The sequence below is a fragment of the Rana temporaria genome, chromosome 7 (assembly GCF_905171775.1).
Source record: "Rana temporaria chromosome 7, aRanTem1.1, whole genome shotgun sequence".
Lineage (NCBI taxonomy): Eukaryota > Metazoa > Chordata > Amphibia > Anura > Ranidae > Rana > Rana temporaria.
In genome coordinates this window covers 51608979-51630045 of record NC_053495.1, presented here as the reverse complement: position 1 = coordinate 51630045, position 21067 = coordinate 51608979, and the positions used below count along the sequence as shown (strand labels likewise).

The following is a 21067-nucleotide window of genomic DNA, read 5'->3' as shown; positions in this document are numbered from 1 at the left end:
GCCGGACGCACTGCTGACCCCACCACTGTGAACAGGGAGCGGGCCACTGCCTCAGCCCTCCTGTCCGCCGTGTCCTTGAAAGCAGGCACTCCTTCCACCGGAAACGTGGTTACTTTGTTTAACCGGAGGGTCCACAATCGGGGGAAAAGGTAAATTTGTTCAGGAAATCTTCCTCAAAAAAGTAATGCATGGCTATACAAAGAAAAAAACTGCGCTAACCGGAAAAATTAATAATCAGGTGTAAACCAGAAGGCTGCAATTACATGGTACAAACACACAAATAGAAAAAATAAAAAACTGCGCCAACTAATAAATATACTCAGCAAGCAAGGCTGGAATAGATATGACAGTACAAACAGAGCCCAATTGAATGTTGAATATTGAATGGATGCCCCAGATAATAAACCACAGGACGAACAACACCCAGGTGCACTTGACATCCGTGGACACCACCACCACATGGAAAGCAGCTTACCAGATTGCAGATAAAAAACAGCGATGTATGATAATCCAACAGTGAATTAAACCAAGGTATATCAAAGCCACAGCAGGGATTATGGAGACTCAGATCCATATCAGGCGACCGATCCATGGGTCTTTAATTGCTCTAATTCATCTTGTAATGTCTGTAAATCATCCATGCTCACAATTACTTTGGGAATTATAGGTCTGATTTTTTTTTACGCAAAATGAGGACTTGGGGATATATATAGCATGGCTATACACTTGGGGACCAAACAAGTTCTCTGCGGACACTCCCATTCCTTGTACAAGAGCTTATTCAAGTAAGGCACACAAGGAAACACCTTTTCAGTGCGGGCAGGCCTGCGGAACCCAAATGGGACCGACACCTCTGTAGATGCACCCGACTTATCCTCCAATTTAAGAGTATCTCGCACAGCGGTGATAAGTGATCCAACAAGTGCCCTATCGTGCGTTGACCCAGACACGGAATCATCCTCACTGTCCGAAGGGTCGTGGTCCACATCTTCTGAAACATCAGAACCCGAGTCAGAGGCATCCCCATAAGATGGCGGGAGAGAGGGTGCTTTTTACCCCCCTTTTTACCACACACCGCAGCCACCCTGGCAACGAAGGCCTCCAGGATTGCAGACATAGCCTCCACAGAGACAGCCAGCGCAGGGGCACCCGTTGTCATCACAGGTATGTCAGGGGAAGAAGCATCCGCTTTGGATGCCATGTTGACCCACACGTCTGACCCCTCAGGGACGTAAGCCAAGGCCCACAGCCCACCCTCCTAGCTGCTTGAACGCTGAGGGGTCCCCCAGAGGATTTACCACCCCAGTAGGAAACTGCACTGCTGCTGTCCACCCTGTTTTGAGCTCCTTGTATGCCGCTGCACGTGTCTCCGTGTTCAGCAGAATGAAAGCTGACTGTTCGCGCTGTCCAGAAATCTAACACCACCGCAAGAGGCCAGGAACCCACAAGAAAATGCCCGTCGAGCGGCCGCCCCTTAGAATAAAGCGTGCAGGCTACAAAAAATTTCCGCCGCTGTACAGCACAGGGCACGCGGAGCACAAGAAAATGGCCGCCAAGCGGCCATCCTATAGAGGAAAAAAGCACGTAGCTACAAGAAAATGGCCGCCACTATGCACACAGGGTGCTCGGCTACAGGAAAATGGCTGCAGAGAGGAAGAAAAAAAACGAAGAAAAAAAACAGTATAGCAGTGGGACTGTGATGGTGGCCAAACCAGGTATCAGACAAGGCATAGCAGCGAACACTCCGGGGCCCCCGACGCAGCGGGGGTACCCCACACAGGCACACAGCATCCCCAGGACAGCGGACCCCCAGCGCAGCCCCCACATAGAGAGCGGAGCCCCCCCAGGCGGAACCCCCGGATACTGCAGTAGGCCCCAGACGAAGTGCTTTGACCACGAAACGCGTAGGGAGGTCTCCACTGCTGCCCCACCTGTATACAAGCGTTTTTCTTTTCAGCCAAATGTAAGTTTGACCGCTGCAAATAAATATTTTATATTTTTCTACAAACGGGATTACGCTATGTGGCCACTTCTTTCTCTTATCTTTTATACCATTGACACATTGAGAGAACATCCATTTGGGGATCGCATTTCCAGCGCAGCTCCCAGTTTGTCTTCATTCACCCATCCCACAGAGGATTTGATGACCGGATAACGTGTCGCCCTGCCAAGGATCCTTTATGACATCAGTCATTTTAAGCCTTCCCTGACTTTCGGTGGCGTATGTCACCTTAAGTCATCGGGTTCCGGTAAGCCTGTATTGCTTTCGGTGGTGGGAATAACACATTGGAGAAGTCACTTATTATTTTATCCATTCACTTGATTGACTGTTTTTTGATATATGCAAACTCTCTTCATCCAATAGCAGTCGGTCATACCAGTTTATGTTTTACTATCATTTTAAGGGTAACAGTTCACCCTGCATCACGTGCTAGCAGCACATAGTTTGTTTCTCAAGGAAAGAGACTCATTATTATTTATTCACTCGTTTGTTTGATTGTCTTCATGGTGTATGTGAACTATTGCATTCAACAGCAGTTGATCATATTTTCATGTTTTGTCACTAACAGGTTAATCAGTTCACTTTGCATCACTTGTTAGTAACACTGGGCCAGATCCTCAAAAGAGATACTCCGACTTAACTGCTGTTCAGTCTGTGTGTAACTTTGGAAACGATCCTCAAAAGGCTTTTTCCAAAGTTAGGCAGAAGATCAGGCATGTGTAATTGAATTACACTGCCGAATCTTAGGATGCAGTACCGCATCCGCCGCTGGGGGCATTTCGAGTCGAAATGCCGTTGCTAGTATGCAAATTAGCACTTAAGGCGATCCACAAAGCTTTCTAGCTTCCTTTTTGCGCCGTAAGTGTTATTTTGCAAGTGTAAAATTAGGGCTGGTTCTACAAAGTGTAAACTAGTCACACCTTGTAAAAGCCCATTCCAGCGACGGCATTTGGTATGCTTTCCCGAGGGAGAACTCCACGGCAATTTGTAAAAACAAAACCGGCATGGGTTCCCCCCCAGGAGCATACCAGGCCCTTAGGTCTGTTATGGGTTGTAAGGGGACCCCCCCTACGCCGAAAAATCGACGTAGGGGTCCCCCTACAATCCATACCAGACCCGTATCCAAAGCACGCTACCCGGCTGGCCAGGAATGGGAGTGGGGACGAGCGAGCGTCCCCCCCCCTCCTGAGCCGTGCCAGGCCGCGTGCCCTCAACATGGGGGGGTTGGGTGCTCTGGGGCAGGGGGGCGCACTGCGGGCCCCCCCACCCCAGAGCATCCTGTACCCATGTTGATGAGGACAGGACCTCTTCCCGACAACCCTTGCCATTGGTTGTCGGGGTCTGCGGGCGGAGGCTTATCGGAATCTGGGAGTCCCCTTTAATAAGGGGGCCCCCAGATACCGGCCCCCCACCCTAAGTGAATGGATATGGGGTACATCGTACCCCTATCCATTCACCTGGAGGCAAAAAGTAAAAGTTAATAAACACACAACACAAGGCTTTTTAAAATATTTTATTTTTCTGCTCCGGAGGCCCCCCCTGTCTTCGTTATTAGCTCAATTACCAGGGGGGGCTTCTTCTTCCGCTCTCCGGGGGCCTTCTCCGCTCTCCGGGGGTCTTCTCCGCTCTCCGGGGGGCTTCTTCCATCTTCTCCCCTCTTCCGCTCTTGACTCGGCGAACCCCGGTTCTTCTGCAGCTCTCCGGTGCCTTCTTCTTCAGCGCTGGCTGCCTGCTATGTTTGTGTGTTAGCTCGATTTCAAACAGGCAGCCGGCGCGGTCTTCTGTGGCGTCAGGGTCTTCTGTTCTTCTCTCTTCCGATGTTGACTCGTCGCCTGTTGTCGCTGTAATGATGGAAGCGCGCCTTGCATCCCATTTATATAGGCATCACCGTCCCATCATGCTCCGGTAGGTACCCACGTGGTGGGTGCACGTGGGTAGGCACCCACCACGTGGGTACCTGCCGGAGCATGATGGGACGGTGATGCCTATATAAATGGGATGCAAGGCGCGCTTCCATCATTACAGCGACAACAGGCGACGAGTCAACATCGGAAGAGAGAAGAACAGAAGACCCTGACGCCACAGAAGACCGCGCCGGCTGCCTGTTTGAAATCGAGCTAACACACAAACATAGCAGGCAGCCAGCGCTGAAGAAGAAGGCACCGGAGAGCTGCAGAAGAACCGGGGTTCGCCGAGTCAAGAGCGGAAGAGGGGAGAAGATGGAAGAAGCCCCCCGGAGTCCGGAGAAGCCCCCCCGGAGAGCGGAGAAGACCCCCGGAGAGCGGAGAAGGCCCCCGGAGAGCGGAAGAAGAAGCCCCCCCTGCTAATAGAGCTAATAACGAAGACAGGGGGGGCCTCCGGAGCAGAAAAATAAAATATTTTAAAAAGCCTTGTGTTGTGTGTTTATTAACTTTTACTTTTTGCCTCCAGGTGAATGGATAGGGGTACGATGTACCCCATATCCATTCACTTAGGGTGGGGGGCCGGTATCTGGGGGCCCCCTTATTAAAGGGGACTCCCAGATTCCGATAAGCCTCCGCCCGCAGACCCCGACAACCAATGGCAAGGGTTGTCGGGAAGAGGTCCTGTCCTCATCAACATGGGGACAGGATGCTCTGGGGTGGGGGGGCCCGCAGTGCGCCCCCCTGCCCCAGAGCACCCAACCCCCCCATGTTGAGGGCACGCGGCCTGGCACGGCTCAGGAGGGGGGGGGCGCTCGCTCGTCCCCACTCCCATTCCTGGCCAGCCGGGTAGCGTGCTTTGGATATGGGTCTGGTATGGATTGTAGGGGGACCCCTACGTCGATTTTTCGGCGTAGGGGGGGTCCCCTTACAACCCATAACAGACCTAAGGGCCTGGTATGCTCCTGGGGGGTGAACCCATGCCGGTTTTTTCTTTGAAAATTGGCATGGAGTTCTCCCTCAGGAATGCATGCCGAGCGACGCTGTATTTTTTATTTTTTTTCCCCGACGCAACTTTTTTAAGCCGTCGCGATCCTCAAAACTCGGCGTAACGTAACCTCGCGCATGCGCAGTACGGCCGGCGCGGGAGCGCGCCTCATTTAAATGGGACTCGCCCCATTTGAATAGGAACGCCTTGCGCCGGCGGAATTTTAGTTACACAGCCTGAAATTTCTAGATAAGTGCTTTGTGGATCAGGCACTTAGGTAGAAACTTTAAGGCAGTGTAACTTAAATTGGATTTTTTAAGTTACGTCAGGTTTTTGTGGATCTGGCCCACAGTGTTTGTTCCTTTGGAAAAAGGGAATTTTATTTTTGTCACACAATTCATTCATTATTGCTTGGTGTGTTTTGGTATTTTGATTGTCATCAGAGATAGTCATTTTTAGCGCTACACATTTACCACTTTTTTGATCTCTCTGCTTTTCTCATACGAGCCGTGTTAGCAGCTACCATTCAACTAATACTGGCAGCGCAGGGTATTCACTCTTTTTCCACTGCAGCAGGCCCAGCTAGAAGCATGAGGAGGAGAGAGGGGAGGGAGAGAAGATGGAAGGGTGGAAAAGGACCCCTGATCGACCTCCCTGGGAATGTTCAGGCATTCCACCCCACCGAGGCAGGGGGGAAGGTACTTACCAATCCTGCGAGGCTTGCTGGAAGCATCCCAAACAAACCCACCACCCCAGCAGTACGCTTGAGCTTGGATATTCTATACAGTACGCAGGTAGCTGTCGGCCCGTCACACTGTGACAGAGATCGTAATTAGCCCGGTCATATGTGTGACCTGGTGGCATAGCTCACCGGCCACCCCTGGAGCAAACGGGGCATGTCGTGGCCAACCCAGCACGTACCTAAAGACCTGCACACGCTCGCTGCCCGAAACTGGGGTGACTGCAAGGATCTAGGACATCCAGCCTGTCGCCCAGTCGGCAGTTGATGCCAGATCTCAGGATCAAAGCAGAGAAAAAAGGATCAAAGCAGAGAAAAAAAACTTAAAAACTCCAAAGCCGGGTCCTACTCCTATGCTAGGCAGAAAAAAACTGAAGCTGCTGTGTGCAGGGAGAGGGGTTGTACCTAGAGGGACCGCCTCCTGGGCGGTGCGGTACAATTTTAAGATTGTATTAACACTTTAACAATGTTTCTGCCTAGTCCTCTCCTGATAGAAGGATAATACCCTATTGTCAAGATAATCTGCTGTGTCCGTCCATGAACACAAGAGAAAATGGATTTTAGACATAGCTGTAAAATGTCTTTCTTGGAATACATCACAGGACACAGGCGAGCTTAGACCATTAGGTTATGGTCCACCTCCAGGTAATTGGACAATGGAAAACAGCAAAGCTTCACTCAGCCCTGCATAGCCCCTCCCACTCCCAGAATTGGGGCAGCATCCACTGAAGACTGAATATCCACCCAGGAAAACCTGCCAATTGTGTGTGCAGAGAAAAGTGGTATATTTACAGACCTAGGAAACCGAGGCCTGATGCTGAAAAGCCTACAAAGCCCAGAGGCTACTGGTAAAGGGTGCCTTCAAAGGGAAGGGAGGAACCTTTGTCTTCAGATTGTATGCCTTGCAATTGTGAATCAAGAGGTAGACTGTCCCTTGCAGGTGTCGTCTGGCAACACAAACACAACCCCAGATTGATGAATTAAGGCATAGTTGCAAACATTCTGAAAACATTTATAGGGACACTTTTTTTGTATGTAAGCAGAATCTTATTTTAATTAGGGGTGGGGCATTCATTTGTAGGCATGGCTTAATATAGAGAAAGCATTCAGTATGCATAGCGCAGCGAAAAATGGGCATGGTTTAAACTAAATATTGGGCATGGCTTAAAGGGAGTATGGTTATAGTCTGAGATGAAAGAGGGATGGAGGGAGAAGGAAGAGAGTGACCGAGGAAGAAAGAAAGGGAGAGAGAAAGAAAGAAAGAAGATAGGGAAAAAGATAGGGAGAAAGATAGAGAAGGAAGGAGAGAGAGGGAAGGAAAAAAAGAAGGAAAAAAAGAGGGATGGAGAGACAGCAGGCCCATATCCTACACCACAACAACAATATGTGTATTCCAGAAAGTTTATAAGCAGATAAAGATACTCCAAACACAATTCCCCCAGGCAGATCCCATCGAACAGATATAAGAGATTTTTTTCTATGCCTTTTTTTAACATGTATATGTTTGCCCCTGTGTTAAATACATTTTATGAAGGATTAAAATATTTTTTCTTTCTATTCTCAAATTTTTCATAACTTTTTTTGTCTTAACAGGGGGCTGATTTGCCCTGTATGTGAAAGAACACAGTCTATTATTTTTCTGAGAGCCTATGGAGGGATTATATGATCATGACATGCCTGAAATATTGCCTGAATACCTACAGCAGCCAGGACAAAAGACGACCAACATCACAAGTATATTCAAAGACAGAAACTTAACCAGAGGATCTGCACCCACCTTGATGTGATCTTTGATTTCTTGCCTCTCCATTTCCCACTTCCACAGAATGTATGCTTCATTATTATTATCTAATGAGCTGCGCAATAAGTGTTTACTGTACCATTTATCTTCCCATTCAGAAATCACCAGCTTTTTACTAGGAGAAGGTTCAGTATCTGCAAGCAAGTCCCCAAAATTGAATGGAATTCCGAATTCACGACTCAGAAGGTGGATCATATCTGCGGAGGGCAGCAAGTTGGAGTGGATGACGTCTCGTAGTTTTTTGGCACTGCGGATATAGTCCAACCTAAAATAATTACATATGTATGTAAATATTCTAAAGGATGTACACTACATACTGTACTTCCATACAGAAATGCAAACAGTAGTAATGAGATTAGACCATGGGTCTACAGACTCCAGGGAACTTCTTTTTTTTTTTCTGTATCAAAACATAACATAGATGTGATTTTCTTCTACACTGGGCAGACATACTGTAAGTATACGTATCTGGCTTGCTAGAGGTACTGTGGAAAAAGTACACCCTTGGCATTAAAAGCTGTTAATTCCCTCTGTGGCACAAAATACATTTTGTAGGCATCTTTACAGAGTTGGTAAGGTTGAATAAAGACACCCAGTTCAACCTGAGAATGTGTATGTGTGTGTGAGAGAGGACTGTTTTCCATATCCCTGTACATTGTGTTGTCTGAGAAACACATCAAAGTTTTTTTTTAAATATCTGCACTCTCCGCTGACACTACTAACTGTGCAATGGAGTTCCACAAACTCACCTCTCAGACAGTAAAGAACCCCTTACACAGTTTATGATTGACCCCCTTCTCATCAAACATCCTGCCGTATGTCTTCTTTAAGAATCAAACATTTCCTCATAATACAGTCACCATTCAAGGATTTGTATATCACCATTATAGCCCCATTTATCGGCGTATATCGCACACTTTTTCCCCCTAAAATAAGGAGAAAATCGTGGGTGCGCGATATACGCCGATACCCGAGCTCAGTTTGAATGCCTGCGCCGACATATACCGAGTGCAGTACACTCGGCTACATTTGGCCAGGCTCGGCTTCGCTCGTGCTCACGCATAAACATCACAGAGCGTGAGCACGAGCAACGCGGAGCCTGGCCGAATGTACCCGAGTGTACTGCATGACGGTATATGTCGGCGCAGGCATTCAAACTGAGCGCGGGAAGCGGTGATTCGACGGGTAATAGCGCGGGAGGACACCACCGAAGCCGCAGACGGACGCCGGACCCGACGAGGAGGACACCACCGAAGCCGCAGATGGGCGCCGGACCCCGGACCCGACGAGGAGGACACCACCGAAGCCGCAGACGGACTCGACGAGGACGACACCACCGAAGTCGCAGACGGACACCGGACCCGACGAGGCTGCCGATGGACGCCGCGCAAGACACCAAAACTGTAAGTACTAAAATGTTTTTTTTTTTACAGGAATGCGGGTCCACATTAGGGGTGCGCGCTATACGCCGGAGCGTGCAATACCCCGATAAATATGGTATTTATTATTAGTAGCTTTGTTGCCCTTCTTTGGATTCTCTCCAATTCAAGCCCACCCTTCCTGAGGATTGGTGAGCAGAACTGGATAGCATACTCAAGATGTGGCTGAACCAGAGTTTTGTAAAGTGGTAAAATGATAGTTTTCTCTCTTGAGTAAATACCCTTTTTAATGCATGCCAATAGTCTGCTGGCCTTGCTTGCTGCAGCTTGTCATTGCATGCTATTGCAGAGCTTGTTATCCACTTGGACCCCCACATCTTTTTCCATCCTTGACTTCCCATGCGTGTAACTTGCATGTATATTTTTAGCTCCTAAGTACATTTCTTTAAATTTTACCTCATCTGCCATATAGCTACCCACCCAGGGGTCAAGTCCTGGGGAAAAAAGTGTGGGAACTCCCACCCAAGACCCACCAAAAATAAATAAATGATACGCTCATATGCATAATTACTAAACCACATGTTTTTTTTTTTTTCGATCCACTGTACCTTAGTAATGCTTTAAGTTAATTGCTTTAAGAAGCAAGTTCTTTCCAAATCCCGCGATAACTCGCGGCAGACCTCCGCAATGTCAAAAGCTCCCTGGAGACATTGCGGCATCGAGGAAGTGACGGAATACCCGCACACTACCCGATGAATCCATATACAGGAAGCGGCCAGTAACATAAAGGATTACTAAGGTTTGCCTGCCCCTGGCAGTGACTCGAGCTGGGCATCGCCGCTTAGTGAAGGATTGGCTCGGGCGGCTCGGCTGCTCTAGTCCTGCAAAGGGAACTGCGTTCCTGCTGTGAAAAAAGTGCAGGAACTCCGTTCCCACGCGTTCCCGCAGGACTTGAGCCCTGTACCCACCCCTCTATTTTAACTTGGTCTTCTTGTAAAGTTGCTGTATCCTGTTGTGAAGTTATTGGCCCACCAACAAAATTTCAAAGGAGGTCAAATTAGGGCTTTGACTAGGGCAGTTCAAAACCCCCTTTTTTTTCCTTTTAGGCAATTCCTTGGTCAATTTGCTTGTGTGCTTTGGAACATTTTCCTGTTGGACAGGTGGCCACATATTCTCAATAAGCACATTTGATATGATTCAGGAAGTATAGCTGAGACGATGTGTCAAGACCCATGTCTGAACCTACTACCTTTGCTGTGTCTGGTGATGTCTTTTTTTTCTGAGCCACCTGAGATGCTGGACAACACCCTATGTGCCTTGTTTCTGCTGAACCTTGAACCCTTTGCCCTTCTGATAAACTTCCTATCTAAGCCATGCCCTTTCACTTCGGGTTTACCAGATTACTGTGCTCTCTCCAGCCAATATCTCGCTCGTCACTCCTGCTGCTGCCGTTCCGTATCTCTGCTACCACTCATTACTGACTTTTGGCATGTTCCTCAACTATTCAATCCCTACCCTCTCTATTTGCTAATGAATCCCGGCTTGCTTACCCCCTGGTGGGACAATCCTGAGGGCTGCGACCGAATTCCAACGCACAGCAAAACCCATCTACACAATCAGAAGCTCTGGTGAACACAGGTTAGTACTTAGATGAGCCTGCATCATCTGCCAGGCGGCTTGTATATCTATCTAGCCGGTCAGTGGGAGTCTCTTTACTGCTATAGCTACTGGTCTTTGAGCCTGACCCTTGACCCTTGTAGTCTTGCTCTAATGCTGCGTACACGACCGTTTTTCACGACGAGAAAAATTCTATGTTTTAAATTGGTCATTAAAAACGATCGTGTGTAGGCTCCAGAGCATTTTTCCTCGACGTGAAAAATGGGCATTAAAAATTTAGAACATCACCAGAAAATATGGGATATAGCCCTTAAGAAACAGGATAGGACTCACATACACTCCCACACTCTATTGTGGTACAATGGAGGCTTGCCTGAGCTGGGCACGGTACCGGACCCGGGGCTCTGGGCAGCATATGGGGTATTATTTATATCTCAGGTGCTCTCTGAATCAGGCCCTAAGCCCTTTGCAAGTCTCAAGGAGGAGTTCTCCCTCCCACCACAGTTTATGTTTAGGTATTTACAGCTGAGGCATGCGCTCAGAGCACAGGTGGAATCGATTACAGTTGACCTTAGAGGCCCACAAGTGCTAGATATCATTTTTGGAGCAGATTCAGCCAAACTTACATCTAACCTATACTGTATTATATTATTCGACAGTGCAGTGTTAGTAGGGTAATCCAGAAAGCTAAGGTTGCTTGGGAACAGGACTTAGGTCTTATGGAAGATGCTGACTGGGGGGAGATATTAGAGGGAGTAAAGACATCGTCCACCAAACTCTCAGACAGACTGACACAGCTATACACAGTTCACTGTGCGTACCTTACACCCTTAAGACTGGCAAAGTTCCAACCTGCGAGAGACCCTGGGTGCCCTATGTGTGCCGCAGCTGGGGGCTCCTTCTTTCATCTACTGTGGCATTGTCCGGACATACAGGCCTACTGGTTACAGGTGACGCAGTTTCTCCATGACAATATGGGGTCCCCAGTGGGCATGGACCCAAAACTGTGTCTCTTGGGACTAATACCTGATGTGGAGGTGGACAAGTATCAGACTATCTTTATGTGTGAAACATTATTTATGGCCAGGAAGGTGGTCGCTAAGGCCTGGATGCGGGACAGGGCTCCAACGTTAGAGGATTGGAAAAGGGAGGTGAACAGACCCCAGAAATTCTCCAGTGTATGGGATAGATGGTTAGAAGACGGGGAAACATGTACAGTATGAGATCAGCCAGAAAGTGATTTTGTGCGGAATGGGATGTCTGTGAGGGAGAGGATTTTAGCTGGCTTCATTTATTTCTCCTTTTTTTTTATTTTTTTCTACTTGTCTCTTTCTCTTTTTTGTGACTTATAATTGTATGACTGTATATGCGAGACCCGGTATGCACCGGACCGACGGCTCAAGAGTTGATACGTGCTAATGTCATAATATTGTTTATTCTTGGTCATTGTGAACCCATTGCTGTATATGTGTACATGCCTCTTTTACATCTCAATAAACCTGAACTTATGGTTAAAAAAAAAATAAAAAATTAGAACATGCAAAGAGAGCACCAGACCCTTGATATCTGAAGTTAAAAGCTGATTTCCAGGTATTTTATTTTGCATAGTTACATTGGTTTAACTTGGACCAATGTAAGTACATATATTTCATACCTGGCTGACCCCTGCGGAAGAGAATCACCTCTAGTAGCTGAAACTACTACAATGATCCTTGCTGTCTTCCAGGTCCTGTGCCAAGCAGATGCCCTGATGCAAAGTAACCACAGGGGATCTCACTCACTCAGTGAACACCTTTTTCCCCAAGGAATACAAGGCGTTCTCGGATTAAACGTGGTGTGGAATGTGACTTCACCACCCCACCTCATCCATTCAGAGAATGCTTTGCAGTATGCGATAGAAAGACAGCCCCAAGCACCAACCTTTGATTTCAGACTACAAAGTTTAAGGAGACAGATGTAGATTAATAGCACTTGTGTCATCCTCTGCGTTTTTCTGACACAAGTGCTGACACTCAGTCACTCAGTCAGGCTTCAGCTTACCACAAAACACAGGCACGCTCACACCAGTGCTGTTCCTGTGCACCTCACACATATCCCATCTGCTTAGTAGTTGAGAGCAACAGCAGTGATAGCACACTGCTTTTATAAAAAAATAGTATGAAATAATTCATGAAAGCTTTGCTCGCACACAGCTGCCACTTGCAGCTTGTACATAGACATGCCATGTGTAATCAGCACAGGAACAGCACTGCTGTGAGCGTGTCAGTGTAGTTCAGTGTTAAACTGACACACGCCCTTTTTGTTAGGAAATCATTGGGCGTAGCTTGGAGTACGCCGTCACATACTGGATTTTAGCTCCTACTGTTCCTAAAAATCACAGTGTATGCTAGGGTACTGAAGCAACAAATAATATACAAAGTGATAGTCCTTCTTTAAATAAGATGGATTCCACCTGCATACTAAGTAGCTTCTAATCTTTGGGAAACTAATATGGAACACCAGATTCTAAATTGATTTAAAGAGGTGGTAAATAAGGATGAGCTCTAGCGTGTTCGCATAGTACACGTGCAGAGCCCGCCAGGAAGTCTGCACGGCGCTGAGCTAATCACAGCCAGGGAGACATTTCCTGATGCTCGGCTGCAGAGATCAGGAAATGTCTCCCTGGCTGTGATTAGCGCAGCGCCGTGCAGACTTCTTGGCGGGCTCTGCACGTGTACTATGCGAACACGCTGGAGCTCATCCTTAGTGGTAAATATAGAGGTGTACTTGTCTTATACCTATGACAAATCTGCCTTATTGTTAAAGCAGAACTAAAGTCCCACGTTTGAAAACTGCAAGCAGACAGGCTCTTTGTTGCAGAAGAGATATGCAATGTCTCCTCTACAATTAAAAAAACCTACTTGCCTGCTTGCAGTCTTCTCTGGCATGTACACTGAGCTGCACAAGAATGGGCACAGCCTGGCTCTCGGAAAAAGCTATGCAGAAGATGCCAGCACTAGCGAGGGACGTTGGACTGCTTTAAAGAGATATTGAGGAATTTAGCTCTGCTTTAATTTAAATAGTGAAAATTAGTATACTATGTCCCATTTGTTTAAGTATATCACCTTTAACTGTAGGTACTATTCCCATCAAAATCTTATGCTTGCCTGTTCAGTTTCCATGGGTGAACTTACTTTTTTAAATGATTGTAAAGTTGAATTTTTTATTGCCACTGTCTTCCATTTCTTGGCAGAATAGGTGCATGCCTTCTGAAGGTGAACTGTTTATTGGTCGAACACTGGGTTCGAGGGTAAACTGAGAAGAGAGTACTAGGAACACTACATGTTTGTAGTTTATAAAATCTTTCTATCTCTGTGTTCTCTGTTTCCTCATGCATAAATATACTAGTAGGTTAATTGACATTTTCCTAAATTTTCCCTACCATCCCTTCACATGTTTAAAGGCCTATTTAAGTTACAGAAATTCAGGAAAAAAGCATTGCACTAATACCTCCATTTTCATAGTCTTACCCAGGCTTTTGTGTTACAACAGTTGTGCCAATACTCTATTGCCAGCATAGCGTTCAGGAGTGTGCACATTTCCATTAATCAAAAAAGTAAGGCATTAAAAAACAGGTAAAAATCATAAAAAGAGCATAGGACTACAAAGAGAAAAAGGGTGTGAAATTTTGTATGGGTTTTATCTGTATCGGGTACACTGGATTAACAGAGACCTACGGTTAATAGTTATTCGTACTCTGTAAGCACTATATAATATGCGCGTATTATGGAAATTAAGCAAAGAATAAATAAGACATATCAATTCCAACTCTACCCTAGGAGGACTGCTTACCTTGACAAGGCATGAAAACACAATGGAGGAACCATGTCCCTGACATAAAGAAGGGGTTGATTCACTAAGGATGTGAGATTCTCAAGCAGATGGATGTGGCACAACAAGACTCCAAGATCTTTGTATAATCGCTCACTGAAAGCCATTTCAGAGTTGTACAAGGTCTCCAACTTTTCATTCTCTCCGTTTGGCCTGTACCAAATTGCAGAAAACGTAAAATTTGTACGAACAGTCATTTTCTACTGTAAAAAGTATGCTAAGGATAGTTAACAGAAGAAAACAGAAGGTACTTTCTGTACTACTCAGACATATTCTTACATTTCATATCTGTACAAGCACAAAACAGTCACAAGCATACATAACTATGCACACTCACTAAGTATCCACCACACATTCACTGTACAATAAAAATAAGAATTCAGTCTAAACATACATGAAATACAAAAAAATTGTGCAGACCGTATACCTGCTTGATAGGGTTTCCCACAATTCTTTAATACCTTTGTCCTTCAGTCCTTCCAAAATAATGAGGTGGATGGATCCATCCATGATATGTATACCAGTAATAACATCCAGGGTAACATCTCTTTTCTGATATTCAGTCAAGGAAACTCTGGACAGAGCTTCCACAGTGACATTCCAAGGGTTAAAATCGAAGCCTAAGGCCTTTGAGTTGATATTTGCAATCTTAATGATGAAATCCCTGAACAGCTGTTTGTTCCTGTATTCAAAGATGCAGACCATACGCCCAAAGGGACAATCGGGACTCCCCTCGTCAAAAGACAGTGGCACTGCAAGGTCTACTCTAACTTTCAGGTGTGACTGGGCATCCAAATAATGCCCCACTGGCAACGAAGAATCTTGAGGGCCATCAACTGACCCTATAACCCCTAAAATTTTTCCATTATTGCTGTCTGATTGATAGCCTGTGGGATCTGGGCATTCACAGCTGTGTATTGGAACAGAAATGTTTAAGTATGTGGCACCATACACAAGATCAAATAAACTTAGCCTTGCAACTCCATAGGGATCCCATTGTCTGTTACTCTTTGTGAATGGATTGTGGACAGTACGTTTAGAAGTCACAAGACCAACATTACTCAGCTTCTCATCTTCAGGTTCCATGCCAAAAAGTGATGGCTTGTTGGCACACTCCTCTATCCTCTGATCTCGATCATGTACCTCAATCTCTACAGAAGGTCCAAGAAGAGATTCACGCAGTTCACCCACACTTATGGTTCCTGCAAAAATAACAAAAACATCCCTAAAGAAAACATGTGTTCCGTGCGTTTGTTCATGTGTCTGGTGATAAGACTGATCCCGGAATCTGTATCTGCAGTAGACAGGTACACACTTCTCCTGTAAAAAAAAAAACACATTATAGCTATAGATATTAGGGCTGTTACTGATTAAAATTTTAGTGTTCGATTAATCGATTTTTTTAAATCGATTAATTGCCCAATTTAGATTATAACGCACATACAGTTTTTACAAATTTTTTTTGTAAACTTTAAGAAAAACTTAGAAAGTTAGTTTAGCTTTAATTATAAAATTTATCTAGTATATTGACTGTCAGTCACTTTATAGTAGACATTTCCCCCCACTGTAATATCCACATCTCCCCCCAAACTGTAATGTCCACATCTCCCCCCACTGTAATATCCACATCTCCCCCCATACTGTAATGTCCACATCTCCCCCCACTGTATATATGGGAAGATTGTCTGCTCTTACCAGAATAGAAAGGTCAGCAGGCAGACACGTCCGCAGACGACACAAGCAGGCGGGTGATGATGACGTCAGCGCACCGCTACTAGGCTGCCGCCGGGTGTACCAAGATGGCCGCCGCTCAGGAGCTAGGCTGAAGCCGCGCCCTTTTCTATGGGCATGACAGCGGAGCTCAATCCGCGGATCGTACCAATCAAAATTATTTTGATCGATCAAAGAAATTAATGATTAATCAAGGAATTAATCGTTAATTTCCGCAGCCCTAATGTGTGTGTATATATATATATATATATATATATATATATATATATATATATATATATATATATATATACACACATACACACACACACATACACACTCAGCAAAATTATAAACGCAACATTTTGTTCATTGTGGATCGAGTTGCCCATGGTGATGGTGGGGTTATGGTATGGGCAGGCGTATGCTATGGACAATGAACACAGGTGCATTTTATTGATGCCATTTTGAATGTACAGAGTTATCATGATGAGATCCTGAGGCCCATTGTTGTGCCATTAATCCACAACCATCACCTCATGTTGCAGCATGTAACCTATTGAGCAGGTTTAGGATGCTCTGGATTGGCGTATATGACAGCGTGTTCCAGTTCCTGCCAATATCCAGAAACTTTGCACAGCCATTGAAGAAGAATGGACCAACATTCCACAGGCCACAAGCAACAATCTATCAATTCTATGTGAAGGAAAGAGATGTGCTGCACTGCGTGAGGCAAATGGTGGTCACACCAGATACTGACTGGTTTTTGGACACCCCGTCCCCCACAATACAGCAAAACTGCACATTCATTTCAAGGTCAACAGCTCTGGTGGATATTCCCACACTCAATTGCCAACTGCACACTCCCTCAAAACTTGCGGCATCTGTGGCATTGTGCTGTGTGATAAAACTGCACATTTTAAAGTGGCCTTTTATTGTGGCCAGCCTAAGAAACACATGTGCAAAAATCATGCTGTCTAATCAGCATCTTGATATGCCACACCTGTGAGGTGGATGGATTAAGGAGAAGTGCTTGCCAACACAGGTTTAGGCCCCTTTCACACTACTGCGACTTCAAAGGCGCGCAATTTTACCATGATGTTGCCGCGATTCATGGGAAATGTAGTTCCACAACAGCTGGTTACCTACCCCTAATCTTGGTGGACATTAGATCAGGGGCGGCCCATACATTAAGGGCGCACAGGCGCCGCCTCCCCTTTACATCCCCACTGCCACCCCCTATTTATGCGTCTAGCCCCTTTCAGGATGCCGGATGCATGAATTACAGCACCTGATTAGAGTCAGAGGCTCTAATAGGCTTCAAACTAGGGTGGGCTCTGGTTGCAGAGCATTGAGCTTGGATCACACCCAGGTGTGTTAGAATATGGGTTTACAGGGTGCTTTCCACAGGGCAAGGGAACCAAATTAAGATCCAAAGAAGCACAGAGTGCTGTAAGGATGGTCAAATCTAAGAAACACCTTGATAAAAGGTTTTTACAAGAGAAAACAAAGCCAGAGGTTTTTAAAACAAAATGGACAAGGCCACAACCTGTCCCTTAAAGGAAAAGTAGAGCCACAGCTTGTTTGGCTGTACTTCTTCTATAGATCATATAGGATCAAAATGAATTGCACTCGTGTGACTCGTTTTCAGCATTGTCACCAATGTCAGTCCAGGCACCACATCATCCAGACCAAGGAGTCAGGATCTGACAGGTGCCTGGACGGACACCCGGCTCAGGCCCTCAGCAAGCCGATGAGAGCCTGAGACGTCCGCTCCGCCCCCTCCACAGCCCAGCGCTCCAATGAGCAAGGAGGGAGAAGAGCAGAGAGCTGTGACTGACAGTCTGCAGCTCTCTGCTCAGGAGCTCTGAAAACTGAGCGATTGCTCGGTTCTCAGTGTAGAGGCAGCATTGGACAAATGCAGCATTGGACCCATGCTGCATCCTGCTAAGTAAGTATGAATCTGAAAAAAAAAAACACAAATCCTTCCCTTTTAGCATCTACAAACTATGGAATATATTAATGGAAATTTTTTTTTTTAGATTAGTATATTTATATAATATATTCATATTTAGCTCAGATGAGTCGGTCACTGCCAGAAGTTTTTTGTAAACCCTCATGTTTTTTCAACTTAATGCATAGGATGCATTAAGGTGAAAAATCATGAGGGTTTACAACCGGTTTAAGGATTGAGGCCCTTTTTGAGATTTAAAGAAGTTAAAATATATTTTTTTTGCTAGAAACACCCTCGAAAATAAAATGGTGGTCATTGCAATACTTTCTGTCACACCGTATTTGCGCAGCGATCTTACAAGCGCACTTTTTTTTTATTAAAAACACAAGACACCAGCTCAATTTGTTTTTATATTGTGAAAGATAATGTTGCGCCCAGTAAATTGATACCCAAGATGTGAAACTTCAAATCTGCGCCCACTCGTCGAATGGCGATTTAGTTTGCAATTGTAGCGCTATACAAGTTACTCACTCGGTCGTGGAATGGCAACAAACTTTCACCCTTAAAGGTTACCAGTTTTGAATTACAGAGGAGGTCTAGGGAGAGAATTATTGCTCTAACGATTGTGGCGATACCTCACGTGTGGTTTCAACAGCGTTTTCATATGCGCGCGCTACACACGTTTGCGCTCTCTTCTGCGCGCGAGCTCGACGGGACAGGGCGCTGCAATTTTTTTTTATTATTATTATTTTACTTTTTTCTTTTTTGACACTGTGCTTAAAAAAAAAAAAAAAAAAAAAATGGGTCACTTTATTCCTATTACAAGAAATGTAAACATCCATTGTAATAGAAAAAGCATGACAGGACCTCTTAAATATTAAAATGCAAAAAAAAAAAATCTCCTTTAAGAGCATTGGGCGGAAGTGACGTTTGACCTCCCTTCCGCCGGTCAATGCAATGGAGCCGAGTGGGGGCCATCTTCCCCTCACACAGCTCACCTATGCCCCCCCCCCAATCCACAGCTCACCTTTTCTCCACTAGTTATCCACTAGTTCACAGCTTACCTTTTCGCCCCTAGTCCACAGCTCCCCTCTTCTCCCCCAGTTCACAGACCTTTTTTTTTCTCCAGTTCACAGCTTCCCTCTTGTCCCCCAGTTCACAGTAGCGGTGGAGACAATCGGGTCCTCTTTCCTGCTTGACTGGCTGCCGATGGAGGGGAAGATGGCCCCCACTCGGCTACATTGCATTGACTGGCAGAAGTGACGTCAAACGACACTTCTGCCCCATGCTCTTAAAGGAGACTTTTTTTTTCTTACCCAAACAACAGCTCCCCTTTTCTCTCTCAGTTCGCAATTCCCCTCTTATCCCCAGTCCACAGCTCCCCTCTTGTCCCCCAGTCCACAGCTTCCTTTTTTCTCCTCCAGTCCACACCTCCCCTCTTGTCCCCAGGTCCACAGCTCCCCTCTTGTTCACCGCTTCACAGCTCTCCTCTTGTCCCCCTGTCCACAGATTGCCTTTTTCTCCTCCAGTCCACAGCTCCTTTTTGTCCTCCAGTCCACAGATCACAGCTACCTTCTTATCCCTGTAGAAGGAGCTGAGCTCCGAGCGCATAGCCTGCTATTTCCTGACCATCCAGAAGTGTCTCTCCATGGTAAAAAGAAAAAATGTATCTCTATCGCCAAGTGTGCAATTAAACAAAGAATTAAACTACCGTATTTTTCGCCGTATAAGACGCACCGGAATATAAGACGCACCCAATTTTAAAGGAGGAAAATCTAGAAAAAAAAGATTCTGAACCAAATACTGCAGTAAAATCCAATCTGCTAGTTGGAGGGGAACGGATCCCTTTCTGTTTTGTTTAGCGGATCGGATTGGAGGTAGGCAGGTGTAAATGGACAGCTAGTTTTTTAATACACCAACCTGTCATCAGCATTATAACACACAGGCACACTATCATGGCTGGCACTGTTACAGTGTGTTACATGACATGGCTGTCGGGTGCTGACCTTGTTAACTTATGACCAAGCTACAAAATCAGAACCCAACAGCCATGCCAAGTAACACACTGTGAGAGAGAAACTACTATCTGCTGCCTGTGTGTTATACAGGAATTTAGGAATGTACAGTGCACTTTTTTTTTAATTACATTATATTACATTACATTATAGCGCACACATGTCAATAGGCATGAATTCTTACTTCTCTGCCTTCTGGATGGACCCTGTCAGCTGCCTGCCGCTGCCTTGCCTGCCTCACACTCTCAGGTACAGATCACTCCGCCAGGGAAGGAGAATAAGCAACGGCTCATCGAATCGGGCGCGGGATGCAGTGCGCATGCGCCCGAAATAGAGAAAAAAGTCCCTTCACTCCCACATCAGGGAGAAGGGCCCTGGAAGGTCTTAGCAGCAACACACCCCCCCTAAGCTAGTAGGAGCGGCTGAGGGGGGTGTGTATTACAGGAAGCCGTGCTGTGCTGTGCTGTCTATGAGGCCGTTCCAAGCAAGGATCACGTCTGCCCGGGGGAGACATGAGCAGGCACAGCCCGCACGGATGGAGTTAAAGGTAAGCTCAGCAGCACGTAGTTAGACTGGGAGGGGGGGACAAGGCGCGCTATAGGGAGAGGGAAGCCCGCAGTACATGCCAGGCAGTTTTAAAGCAGGAAAAAATGTCTCTTTGTCGTATAAGACGCACCAACTTTTCCCCCCCAGTTTTGGAGAAGAAAAAGTGCGTCTTATACGGCGAAAAATACGGTAAATATGAGCTGCACCTCAAAAAAACAGTGGATACCACTGCTGCAAAGTGGATTCAAAAAATGGGCGCTAATAGATAATTTTAAACAAAATTATAACTATAATCAAAAATAAATTAATAAATAAATGAACAGCAAGTAAAACACCAGCCTACCTAATATAACCTAAATATGTAAAAAAAACATGTTATCATCTAGTCCCCAACGTGACAGGTGCCTAATAGATAAACTTGATAACTAGTGATCATTAAGTGAAAAACAAAGAATATAATAACAATATTCCTCAAATAATCACAATAACATAAATTCAATAAATTCATGTGCTGCTATCAGTCCATAGAACTGTAGTGTACTGCA

The 21067-nt window shown here is 45.8% G+C and overlaps 1 protein-coding gene across 1 annotated transcript in view; it reads right to left on the bottom strand.

The window, feature by feature from the left end:
- CFAP92 (cilia and flagella associated protein 92 (putative)) overlaps nucleotides 1–21067 on the bottom strand; it is a 176763-nt gene that overhangs the window by 35267 nt on the left and 120429 nt on the right. Inside the window, exons 10-12 of the mRNA XM_040359356.1 lie at nucleotides 14725–15617; nucleotides 14259–14450; nucleotides 7408–7696 (exon numbers count right to left, since the gene is read on the bottom strand). Of these exons, the coding sequence (XP_040215290.1) occupies nucleotides 7408–7696; nucleotides 14259–14450; nucleotides 14725–15617 (1374 nt within the window). The remainder of the gene's footprint in view (nucleotides 1–7407; nucleotides 7697–14258; nucleotides 14451–14724; nucleotides 15618–21067) is intronic.